General features: G+C 31.1%; 3 protein-coding genes across 6 annotated transcripts in view; 2 read left to right on the top strand and 1 right to left on the bottom strand.

Annotated features, from left to right (window-relative positions):
- Positions 1 to 6: 6 nt before the first annotated feature.
- LOC115243688 (CD109 antigen-like) lies at positions 7 to 2103 on the top strand. The gene is made up of 5 exons (XM_029820861.1): positions 7 to 367; positions 483 to 811; positions 1099 to 1270; positions 1432 to 1534; positions 1664 to 2103. Exons 1-5 carry the CDS (start codon positions 50 to 52, stop codon positions 1873 to 1875), a joined length of 1134 nt encoding a protein of 377 aa, XP_029676721.1. The 5' UTR covers positions 7 to 49; the 3' UTR covers positions 1876 to 2103.
- A 199-nt stretch (positions 2104 to 2302) lies between these two features.
- The window catches only part of LOC115243687 (cation-independent mannose-6-phosphate receptor), a 20861-nt gene continuing 10872 nt past the window's right edge, over positions 2303 to 12291 (bottom strand). Inside the window, exons 14-16 of one of the 2 annotated variants that reach the window (XM_029820858.1) lie at positions 3108 to 3243; positions 2647 to 2795; positions 2303 to 2570 (exon numbers count right to left, since the gene is read on the bottom strand). In XM_029820858.1, coding sequence (XP_029676718.1) covers positions 2478 to 2570; positions 2647 to 2795; positions 3108 to 3243 — 378 coding nt within the window. In that variant the 3' untranslated portion in view covers positions 2303 to 2477. The remainder of the gene's footprint in view (positions 2571 to 2646; positions 2796 to 3107; positions 3244 to 12291) is intronic. The other variant, XM_029820859.1, reaches the window with a different exon arrangement.
- The window catches only part of LOC115243686 (protein toll), a 14003-nt gene continuing 6015 nt past the window's right edge, over positions 4304 to 12291 (top strand). Inside the window, exons 1-5 of one of the 3 annotated variants that reach the window (XM_029820856.1) lie at positions 5368 to 6466; positions 8855 to 8931; positions 10009 to 10237; positions 10839 to 11836; positions 11925 to 12243. In XM_029820856.1, coding sequence (XP_029676716.1) covers positions 10049 to 10237; positions 10839 to 11836; positions 11925 to 12243 — 1506 coding nt within the window. In that variant the 5' untranslated portion in view covers positions 5368 to 6466; positions 8855 to 8931; positions 10009 to 10048. Of the gene's footprint in view, positions 4932 to 5367; positions 6467 to 8282; positions 8932 to 10008; positions 10238 to 10838; positions 11837 to 11924; positions 12244 to 12291 lie in introns of those variants that run through there. The other 2 variants (XM_029820854.1, XM_029820855.1) reach the window with 2 other exon arrangements.

Raw genomic sequence — 12291 nt, 5'->3', positions numbered from 1 at the left:
GAAATATCGTAATACGATAAACAAAGCTGTCGACTACATCGTTCGTAACATGGAAGGATTAAACGACACGTATGCATTGAGCTTGTGCGCCTACGCCTTGAATTTGGGGAAGCATCCATACGAGACGTCCGCGTTTAATTTCCTGGAATCGATGGCTATGACAAAACAGGGTATCAAATGGTGGAGCAAAGCTATTCCAAAAGACGACAAAAATCCGCATTACTCTTTACCGCGTTCCGTCGACGTCGAAATGACATCTTATGCTTTACTCTCGTATCTCAGACGTAATCTGGTCGCTGACGCAATTCCCGTCATGAAATGGCTCGTCAAACAAAGAAACACAGAAGGAGGTTTTGCCTCGACGCAAGTAAGTACAATTATTCAAAGTGCGTGAACGCAAAATGTTATTATCTTTAATATATGTTTAATATGTTGGATAACTAAACAAAGATTTGTTCGAAATTATGTCCGAAATAATCTAGGACACCGTGATCGGACTTCAAGCATTAGCGAAGCTCGCTGAGAAATTGTCAAAGGATACGAGCTCGGTTCGAATCGCATTTAAATATGGGAGAGACGGTCAAGGATACATGAACATAAATAGCGGCAATTCTATGATACTTCAAAAACAGATACTACCCACGAAAACACGGTTCGTCAATATAACGGCATCCGGTAAAGGTTTCGTGTTGGTGCAAGTCTCCTATCAATATAATGTAAACGTGACTGGGGCATGGCCATTATTCACGTTGGATCCTCAAGTGGATAAAAACTCCAACCCCAATTATTTACAACTGTCTATATGCTCGGGGTATGTCTACCTTATTATCTCACAAATTTATCAATTTTATTACCGACAGTAAAGAAAGAAAGGTATCAGCGTTTTTAAGTATACTTGATATTCTAATCGTCGCACGGAAGAAGATAATTATTTTTAAATTTTTGATTCCCAAGTGAAAGATATGCACATACGGAAATTATAATTTAATTTAATTTAATCATAAAATAAAAAGATAGATACTAAGAATATTTATTTTCCTAATTCTTTCTTACACGATTCTATCGTTCGAAAATTATTATCAAATTCTTCATCGTCAGATTTGTTCCAACCAAAGAAGCAAACGAGAGCAATATGGCCGTTATGGAAGTAAGTCTACCTTCCGGCTTCACTGTTGACAGAGATTCTCTACCGAGTCTAGAAATATCATCGCATGTAAAACGTGTGGAAACTAAAAATGGTGACACAATGGTGGTTTTATATTTCGACAAGGTAAAATCTATATCGTAGCTTGTCAACAATAACTAATTGCCATAAATTATTTTAATAGTTTGCATAAGAATATGATGAGAAATACAATATTAAAACGTCGCGACGCTACCGCGTCACTTGATATGAAAAATCTAAAAAGAGAATTATTTATTTTATCATAGATGATCAAGGAAGAGTATTGCCCTACTGTATCCGCATTTAGGACGCATAAAGTAGCTAAGCAGAAACCAGTTCCCGTTTCTATATATGATTATTATGATTCATGTAAGTATATCATTTAAGCTCTCTAATTTGACTTAAAAAATATTTGAAAGATATTCTAAGATAAAAATAATATATAAGAGACACAAAAAATAGAGATCATAAAAAATATATTTCTATTTTTCTATGTAGCAAGAAGAGCAAGGGTATTTTATGAGGCTAGAAAAACAACTTTGTGTGATCTATGCGAGGATGAAGATTGTCAAGATATATGTGTCTCAACACCTGGCAAACAGAAGGATAATGCTACAGTATCCGCTGCGTCTCATATTTATACTTGTGTATATTTACAGTTCATGTTCTTCTCGTTTTACTTACAAGTTTTGCTTCATAAGTATTTGTAATTACGTTGTTATCGCGCGAGAATAATTATTTTACTATATACCTTAAATCTCTAACAAACTAACGTGAAGGAGCTGTATAAGTTGCGACCAAAGTACTTGTTATACAGAATATAAATTATAATCCATTTTTATGGAATATCCAAATCAAACTAACGTAAGATTTAATTACTTGATAATATTATGTTTATAATAAAACCTAATAATGTTTCTTGTTATTAGGGAAAGTTATTTTTCACATCATGAATTCCTCCAAATATGTCGTTACTCATATAAAATATTTATTTATATTTCCGACTTTGATACTACGAACGGATATAGCTATTAATTATAGCGAATATAGCTATTAATTACTACTGTAAAAAATAATTATTATCCATGATATCCTTTTTATCGTAACATATAAAAAAAGAAAAGGAAATGGTATTAATTTTGTAGCACACAAATATTATTAATGTAATGTATTAATTTCATACTTTGTCCCATATGATTTTCAAGATGATTTATATTCGACGATTTACAGAAAAATATTGAAAATAAATTATTATAATTCGGTAATTCGGTAAAATCTATAATTTTAGAACGAAAATTATAACGTTATTTTGCTATGCATGCAGAAGATCATCGTCGCTATCCGTTTGACACTGCGTGGGATCGGAAGCGTCGAACAAAAGTCTAGCCTCCTCAGTCGTATCGACCTGCGATGATAAAAATGTAAAATATACGCGGCAGCTCATAAAAAGCTCATAAAAAGATAGAAGGAAATGAACGTACTCTACAATACTGGATGCGGCTTGCACCTCTTCTGAAACTAAGCAGATTTATCCACGAACGAAAGCACGCTCTTTTCTCCGGATTTCGGAAATAAATTAAAGCGACCAACACCGCGATCACAGTTAGCACTATGCCAGCTATCGCTCCAGCTGTAAGCAAGGATATTACTTGTAAAATCGTTGCAGCAAGATAGACTGAGACAAATAAGAAAAACTGAGTAAAGTAAAATAATTTCATTTGACAAAAATATATTTCTACTAGTTTCATAAAAACAAGCTCGCCAAATGTCCTCTTAAAATAAAGTAGAAAGAATAATTGACTTTGCTTTCCCTTTATGTATCTGTCACTTTATTTAGCGTCTGGCTTTCAATTATCCAGAATCTTATCATTTTCCTCAATCTGTCTTGCCAAATTCGGCATCAACGTCGCATCTGTAATCTGATGCCATCAAAATGTATTACCGTGTTTACCGTGACTAGAAGAGACCAAGAGAATTCCGGAGGAAGGTACTTCTTCTCGATCCACATCTCGAGAATTGGCATGTTTCGCGCAGATCACTTCGGTGTGCCATTCAAATTCCGCGCTACACTGCGATTCCTATAAGTTACAAAAAAATAAAAATAAAAATGACATCGAAAGAAAAAAATACGGATTAACAATATCTACATGCGTAAATTTTATTTGGCTGTATATCTGACAACCGTCCGCAGATTATCGCTTAATCCCCCGTGACAAATTATAAGCTTTGACAATATTTTTTCAATCCATCTCTGTCGTGAACAAATGTATATTTTACGCAATGATCGATATTTCAACTGTGAAAGTTGTATGCAAGGCAAATTAATAAAAAGCAGAATACTAAAATATTTCTTGAATTTAAAGATGTGAAGAACTGTAAAGGATTAACATTATATGTGTTTCACATTTTATGTATACACACGCAATATAGCATTTTTAACTAATAATACTTTAATATCTAATGTAAATTCGGTAAAATAACTTCACATTTTGAAGATCTTTCTTCTTGTTTAATTTTAAATTTTTGAATTGAAGATCAAGTTGATATTATAAAACATATAATTAATCTCATTTTGATGTCAACCGTAATAAATAAGAAATAAAAATATATCATTTTGACAGAAAGCATAAAAATCTAGGGTATTTTTAAAAATTTTTAATAAATGATATCCATTATCAGTCTTCAAGAAATATAAAAAGGTGATTTTGGTGATCTTGGTGATTTTTTACATTTTACGAAAAACAGAAAAAAGTAATAAGATTTCAATATCTGAAACCTGAATATTTTATAAAGAAATGCCCCTCTCTTTTTCATTGATATCACATATTATATATAAAAGATTTCCATGATAGGAGCAATGTTAAAAATATTCTAAAATACTTTTCCTCTTCCATCATCACTATTTTTACCAAACGTGCATATTAATATCATCAAGATACAATCGAATATTTCGCCTTCTTGTCCAACAGATAAATGGTAATCGGATATAAGCGTATACCAAATCAAGTTTATTTAAAACAGAAAAGCATAAAACGTGACAAGCGATATGAAATATTTAAAAAAGGAAAAGATCCTTGTTATATACAAATATAATTTTATAATATTTATTTAAATTTTGATATATGGCTCGCGTGATTTTATTCTATATATATGTATATATATACACAATTTTTCCCTCTATTTCTAATGATAAGCAGAATGTTGATTAACAGAAGGAAAAGAAATGCGCGGGTGAGTGAATGAATGAGAGACTCTCTCTCTCTCTCTCTCTCTGGAGAAAGACAGAGAAAGAGAGAGAGAGAGAGAGAGAAAGAGAAAGGCAGACAGAGGGGAAGATAGAGCGGAAAGGAGAAAGAGTGGGAAGTGGGAAGATGGAAAGAGGGGAGGTCACGATCTCACAATCGGTCGATCGCTCATAATCAGTCAGTCAGGCTATGTCGGACTGCGCGGTCGTACGATCAGCTTGACAGATCTATGAGTTTGTACGTTCAAATTACATTCGTCGTTAGCTTACGTTTTCTTTTACGCCTTAAGACGAACCACATCTAAAGAAGAGAACAAAGTGCAATTAAAATAAACAAAGTGTCTATTAATTACAAACGTTGTACGAAAAATCACGTGTTGTGATATCAGAAGTGCGTGTATGTGTGATATCGTTATTAATAATTAATCACCGTTGTCTTCCGATAAAAGAGGGATCAAGGTGAACAAAGCGAGACCCGCAAATGATCGTCCAGTAACGCATCAACTACCATATTGCAAATCGGTAAGTAAACGGCGTATAGACGTCATTTCCACGAACCGGTTCAGGCACCGCCTCGCGGATGATCGTATCGTGCACAGGATCGGATTTAGTTTAAAAATATCTATTTAGTAGCGGTAGCGTTCGAAAAATAAAAAAATATTTTGTTAATAAATTCATCGTAATTTTGGCTGGCCATATAGATTCTGTAAATCTATGAATCAGTAAATCCGTGTTTCAACAGGCGGTCGTATATTTATTGTGTTTTCTGAACTTGCTACATCGTATCATTTATTTTATTTATTTTTTTTTTCTTTATATATCTTTTAAATTTCTCGCGAATTTACATATACGCGGAATGTGTTTTCCCTGCCTTGTCTCGTGTATTGATAGCTACGAATTCTAAAATGCAAAAAAAAGATAATGCAAACTATATCGTTTGCGTGTAGCATGATAAAGCAAGTTCATTTTTACTAATATATAATACATATATAAAATCAAAACACAAAGATCTTGAAAAATTATCCGCAACATTTTTACTGGCTTAGGAGCATTGAGTGAATCGGGCCCTGTTCTGTGACGTAAACACCCGTTCACAGAGGATCGTCAAGGACGATCCATACATCGTAAACTTTCGTTAATCGTCGTAGTTGTATTGTAGTTGAGCGACGCGGAGCAGGATGTGCCATGTCTTTATTCTTTTTTTTTCCTTTACTATCGCAAAATTTGTTGATAATGAATCGACAAAGTTTCCGCGTTTCCAAAGCTCATGATTTAGCAGCGTAATTTACGCTGGTTATTGACGCGTGCCGGGAAAAGCCCGATGTGTGATTTTACGGAACATTTATATGGCAACAAATTTCCAGCGATGCTATTTACATAATGCGAGCATAAATGAGATTCACCAGGATTCCACATGAACGGACGATGAAAGCAAAAAATGATAGAGGGCCCATCACATATCGCAAAATCGAGATATAATTACACTGCCTATAAACTTTGGATCAACATGTCTATCGATTTTTTTCACATTGATATTAACGAGAGTTAATTAAAATGTGAAATATATATTTCAAGCAATTTACAATCACGGAAAAAACAAAATTATATAATAATAGATAATATTATAAGAGAAAATTACGCCTATAAAAAAATATTACGTTTAGAGATAAATTCGTGTTGAGATAATTATATATGACGCGGAGAATGCGCATAAAAAGGAAGTTGAGAAATATCGGTATACAAAGATCATGTGTTATCATTAACATGATATCACTTTTGACGTGGAAACTGCAACAGGCGTATGCTACGGAAACACAATAAAATTTACAAGTTTGCGGAAATATTCATTGGATTGATTTATTTAGCACGGAAATAATTCACTTCTTTTTTTTTTCTTTTTTACTAAGTTTGAGATAAAGTCACTGAGATTTGATTATTTAAAAAAAATTGAGAAACTTCTTTCTAGGTATGTGAAAGAAGTGTATCGAAATCGTGAATAGTTTTATTAATAAATATTTGTGACAAAGGACGAGGAATCTTTTGCTTCATACTTTCACGTATGTATCATATCCGGTAAAGTAAAAATTAGGCCAATAAAGCCCATATTGTCAGTTTTAATAATTGTCGCTTCTGCATACCCTTGCAATTGTTGTGCTATTAACATTCTTGATTATTGTCGGAAATGCAAGTATTTCGCAGAATTGAGCAAGTGTTAAATTAATTGTAAAAATAAAGTCACCCAGAACGTTTTGTCAAGAATGTAATCTTGCGAAAGGAACCATCGGAATTTAATGGATAAAATCTTTGAGCATGTCATTTGTTTGCATGCATGCAATTTAACAGGTGTTAATATCTCATCGGTTATCACATATGTTATCAGTGATATATCAGCTAATTAGATTTTTTTTTCAATTACGATAGCATGTCACCAGTCACACAATTATGTATTCGCATAACGATAGATATTACGTGTCTATAACATATTATAAGGAAAATATGATAATATAATGATATAAGGAAAAAAACTGCGATTGAAAATATTTCGTAGAATAGTTTTTGTGAATGAGACATTATAGAAATCAATCATTGATAACGTATCATGTTCAATGTGACAGCCAGGCGGTAGCATAGTATAATATATTTATATGTACATTTATGAAATCAAAATTGTCAATGTTTTTAATTTTAATTATTTTCAAAAACTATTTAACATCCCGTTTGTTAAACCGCATTTTGTTTTGATTGCATGTGTCCTTTAAAAATCGTTCGACGATAAGCCAAAATTATCTTGTATATTTACTTTATCTATCGTATCAATATATATTTTTTTATAGAATATAATAAATTTTTCTTTTTTCTTTATTTAAAAAAAAAATTTGAAATGAACTATTATTTATTATAGAAGTTTTTAATTAATATATTATGCACACACACACACACACACACACTAGAAAATACTTTAATATAATTGCGAAATTTTTTAAAACTGAAAAATCAAATTCATTCATTTGCATTTAAATGAATAAATAAAGATTTTGTTATTTAATTACCTTTCGCGAATTTAGTTTACACGAAAAGCCTATTATTTTTAATTTTTCGGAAACTACAAACATTTTGACAATGTAATTAAAAAAAAAAACAATCTCTAAAGTTCAAAAAATCTCTTATCGAAATCAAGATTAAGAGTTTTGAGATATATTGTTATGACACGTACTTTCTCCGAGAGAGTTCCGAACTTCAAAAATAAATTAATTATCATGATAGCTTTCCATGTATGTTTTAAAACAGCTATCTGATGGCTATTATTCTGCAAATTTAGCGTGAATGTTTACGTGAGCGTAAGTTTGCTCAATCAATACTATAGAGGTCATGTCAATATTCTTTTTTTAACATCAGTGAAAAATATAAATAAATGATTAAGATGTTGGCAAATGTATGACTATCACGAATTCAAAATAAATTATATATTATGGCAGTTCTAAGAAGTACGTCATAATGCTGATGTTTTTTCATCCTCAACAGAATGTTCAATGTGACAGCCAGGCGGTAGCATAGTATAATATATTTATATGTACATTTATGAAATCAAAATTGTCAATGTTTTTAATTTTAATTATTTTCAAAAACTATTTAACATCCCGTTTGTTAAACCGCATTTTGTTTTGATTGCATGTGTCCTTTAAAAATCGTTCGACGATAAGCCAAAATTATCTTGTATATTTACTTTATCTATCGTATCAATATATATTTTTTTATAGAATATAATAAATTTTTCTTTTTTCTTTATTTAAAAAAAAAATTTGAAATGAACTATTATTTATTATAGAAGTTTTTAATTAATATATTATGCACACACACACACACACACACACTAGAAAATACTTTAATATAATTGCGAAATTTTTTAAAACTGAAAAATCAAATTCATTCATTTGCATTTAAATGAATAAATAAAGATTTTGTTATTTAATTACCTTTCGCGAATTTAGTTTACACGAAAAGCCTATTATTTTTAATTTTTCGGAAACTACAAACATTTTGACAATGCAATTAAAAAAAAAACAATCTCTAAAGTTCAAAAAATCTCTTATCGAAATCAAGATTAAGAGTTTTGAGATATATTGTTATGACACGTACTTTCTCCGAGAGAGTTCCGAACTTCAAAAATAAATTAATTATCATGATAGCTTTCCATGTATGTTTTAAAACAGCTATCTGATGGCTATTATTCTGCAAATTTAGCGTGAATGTTTACGTGAGCGTAAGTTTGCTCAATCAATACTATAGAGGTCATGTCAATATTCTTTTTTTAACATCAGTGAAAAATATAAATAAATGATTAAGATGTTGGCAAATGTATGACTATCACGAATTCAAAATAAATTATATATTATGGCAGTTCTAAGAAGTACGTCATAATGCTGATGTTTTTTCATCCTCAACAGAGAGACATACGAGAGACGATTACTTTACTATGAATTAAAAATAAATTATATATTGCAGTAGTACCATGTTCCAACAAGTAGGTATCTCTGTGAATTTTTCCTTATTTTTTAACCAAAAGAAGAGTTCTGATTTACATAAAATTTCACAATTTTTGAAAAGAGAAAAATATGAAAAAAATATTATTTTTAGATAAAATAAAAATATGTATCGAAAATATAATGTGAGATTTTAATAAAAAAATTATTTCAAAATTGCGTAATTCTATTTTCAATTTTCTGCAACAAATTTCTCTTATATCGATCTAATAATTATTGTATTAAATTTGAAAAAAGATTTTCTTTACGTCGGGCAATACATATAGAATGCAAAAAGCACGTGTACGTCATCGAAAAAGCAAATCGAGATGCTAGATTACAATACTGAGAATCGTGAATTAGCCTTTGGTCATAATAGTTTCCGTTTGCAATTATGTATCTCGTAATTCATCAAGGAATGAGATCCCACGAATTGTATTAAAATTTATTATGAAATCAATCTGTATTTTATTACGAAATATTTTAAAAATTCTTATTAATTATTTAATTAAATTATTATATATAAAGAGGATGTAAAATAAACGCGATGATGTGTACGCATATTTTGGATCTTTTAACGGGTTCCTTTGATATTTACGGTTTGTAATAAAATTACAAGACATTACAACATTGTTACACGATGTCCCATTATCATATAATATTTTAATTTCAGAGATTAGTTGAAGTAAAAAATTGTAATATTTGTTTTAATGTTGTAACAATTGTCAAAATCACATAACAGTTTTTATAGACTAATAGTTATAAATGATCAACATTCCTCTCGTTATTAAAGAAGATATAAAAAGATATATATTTAGACATATCTGTAAAAACTCATATTTTATTTATGAATACGATTTATGTGATACGATATTGTGTGTGATACATAAAAATATATAGCCAGAGTTGCAATAGGCTTATCTCGAAAAGAGGAAGTGTTACATTTATCTAAGCCACGATACTTCCGATTTTCGTAATATTGTTCTTAGCATTCACGACTTAGAAATATGTGAGAAAGAGCATTACATACAATGTGATAATGTAATAAAAATGTATTCTTTTTTTGCTTGTTTAAACAGGTGTCAGGCTAAGGGAGAGAATTACGATACATCTTGGAAAATGATCACCCGTCGTGAGACATATCTCGTGATTTTGATTATCACTATAAGCAGTTTCTCCGCCTTTCATTGCCCAACAAATACGACATGCGTCTGTGACCTGAATTACGATGACGCTTTCGAGTTAAACTGTTTAATGAAGAACGACTCCTATTTCATTGTGAATATTCAACCGAACCAATATATAAAGGTACGTATCTATCTAATTTTACATTTGTCTAGACATAGCTGCAAAGATATACTCATCATACTGTCAACAATTACAATTTATACTCAAGAACACAAAATTGTAAAAGAACGATAAATTTGGTATATAACATCAATGATGTTAACTGATTTTCAATTGATAATAGTATAGCAGAATTTGAACTTTCTATTATATCACAATTCTTTTTTTTAACAACAAATTTAATGAAATAATTTTCTTCAAAAATATAAATTCATATTTTTAGAAAAAGCCTATTTAGATAATTAAAAAATTAATAGCTTTTCAAATATTTCATATCAGTTACGAGATATATAACATTTTCTAAGAGTCTATTTTATTTCCATGCATGCTTTCCTTTGAAACCTTCTATGACATCATTTACACTAAAAGCTCAGAAAATTTTAAAACCTATATATAAGATCGATATGTTTTTCTTTCTCTCCCCTCTCCCCCCTCTCTCTCCCGCTCTCCTCCCCTCGCTCCTCTTTCTCTACATCTTTCATGCTATTATATAATCTTATAAATAAGAAGTAAATATAATAAATTAAATTAGTTTATGTTAACGTATTTTTTTTTCACACAGATCAATTGTATCAACTCGCCGGAATGGACAGATTTCTATTTGGATGTGACGTCCCAAACGGAAAATGAAATCAAATCAATGTTCTTTCAAATGTGCGATTTACCGAACAACAGAAGTTTGGGTGAAATCACGAAAATGTTAGGAGCTACTGGCGTTGAGAAATTGGGCTTCCAATCGTACAAGAACTTGAGCTTCACTCTGAAAAAGCAACATCTAGCCGGTTTCGAGAATCTGAAGTCTTTAATTTTATCGAGCAATAATGTGTCCTATGTAGACAGGGATCTGTTGGCCGATCTGACTAACTTGACGGGGCTCAACTTGCGCGAAAACAACTTACACTTGATCAATGGAATTTTCAATCATACCCCTCAATTGCAGTGGCTCGAATTGTCCGATAATGATTTGCAATCGATAGAATTAGGCACATTTGGGAATCTGAAAAACCTGACATTTCTCAATTTGTGGAAAAATCGTTTAACGAAACTACAATCGGGAATTTTTGATGGTCTCGTCGCTCTCAAAACACTCGATCTTAATTGGAATAACATGATCAGTTTACCGGAAGACATATTTGCGAAGCTGAAGAATCTCGAGATTCTCAACTTATCTCGGAACAATTTTACACATTTACCAAGGAATCTGCTACGAAATAACATGAAACTACATACCTTCACTATGTCTGACAACAAAAGAAATATGACCTTGCCAAATGAATTTTTCGCTAATTTAACAGAACTAAAGGTGTTGAATCTGATCAAGAATGGATTTACCATATTACAGGAAGATCTTTTCTGGGGATCTTCTTCACTGACCAATATCACTTTAAGCCGAAATTATCTTAAATTCTTACCCATGCTAATATTCCGAGATTTAAAAGAATTGCAAGAATTGAAATTGACTTTCAATGATCTTGAAGAATTGCCTGATTATATTTTCTTGAATACCAAGCGATTGATAAAATTGGATTTATCAAAAAATCGCATCACTTTCATTTCCAAGTGCGTTTATATACTGTTACTATACAAACAATAAATTTTTTATAGTTTCCATGTTTTTATCAATGTACAATTCTTTTTAATGTTGCAGCCATGTATTCGACGGATTGAATGCATTGGAAGAATTAAATATAGAAGAAAATCAACTGACGACCATTTCCGACCATAGTTTTACCCCTTTAGAACAATTGAAGATTGCTAAATTTTCCAACAACCGTCTTACGTTACGATCTACTTTTTTCGAGTATCATGATGAATATGGAACCACGTCACCTTTTCATCATTGCATCAATTTAAAGGAATTATATTTAGCCAATAACAATATTTCGGAAATATTCAGTGACTGGAAGTTGAGTAATATGCAACTTCGAATATTGGACCTCAGATATAACAATATATCCTCTATAGATGTAAGTATTTGGGAAAGCATACATACGCGTGTGCGCCACCCCCCCCCC

The sequence above is a fragment of the Formica exsecta genome, unplaced genomic scaffold (genome assembly GCF_003651465.1).
Source record: "Formica exsecta isolate Colony F162 unplaced genomic scaffold, ASM365146v1 scaffold72, whole genome shotgun sequence".
NCBI lineage: Eukaryota > Metazoa > Arthropoda > Insecta > Hymenoptera > Formicidae > Formica > Formica exsecta.
Note: the sequence above shows the minus strand (reverse complement) of the source record. Positions and strands in the feature narration are given on the sequence as shown.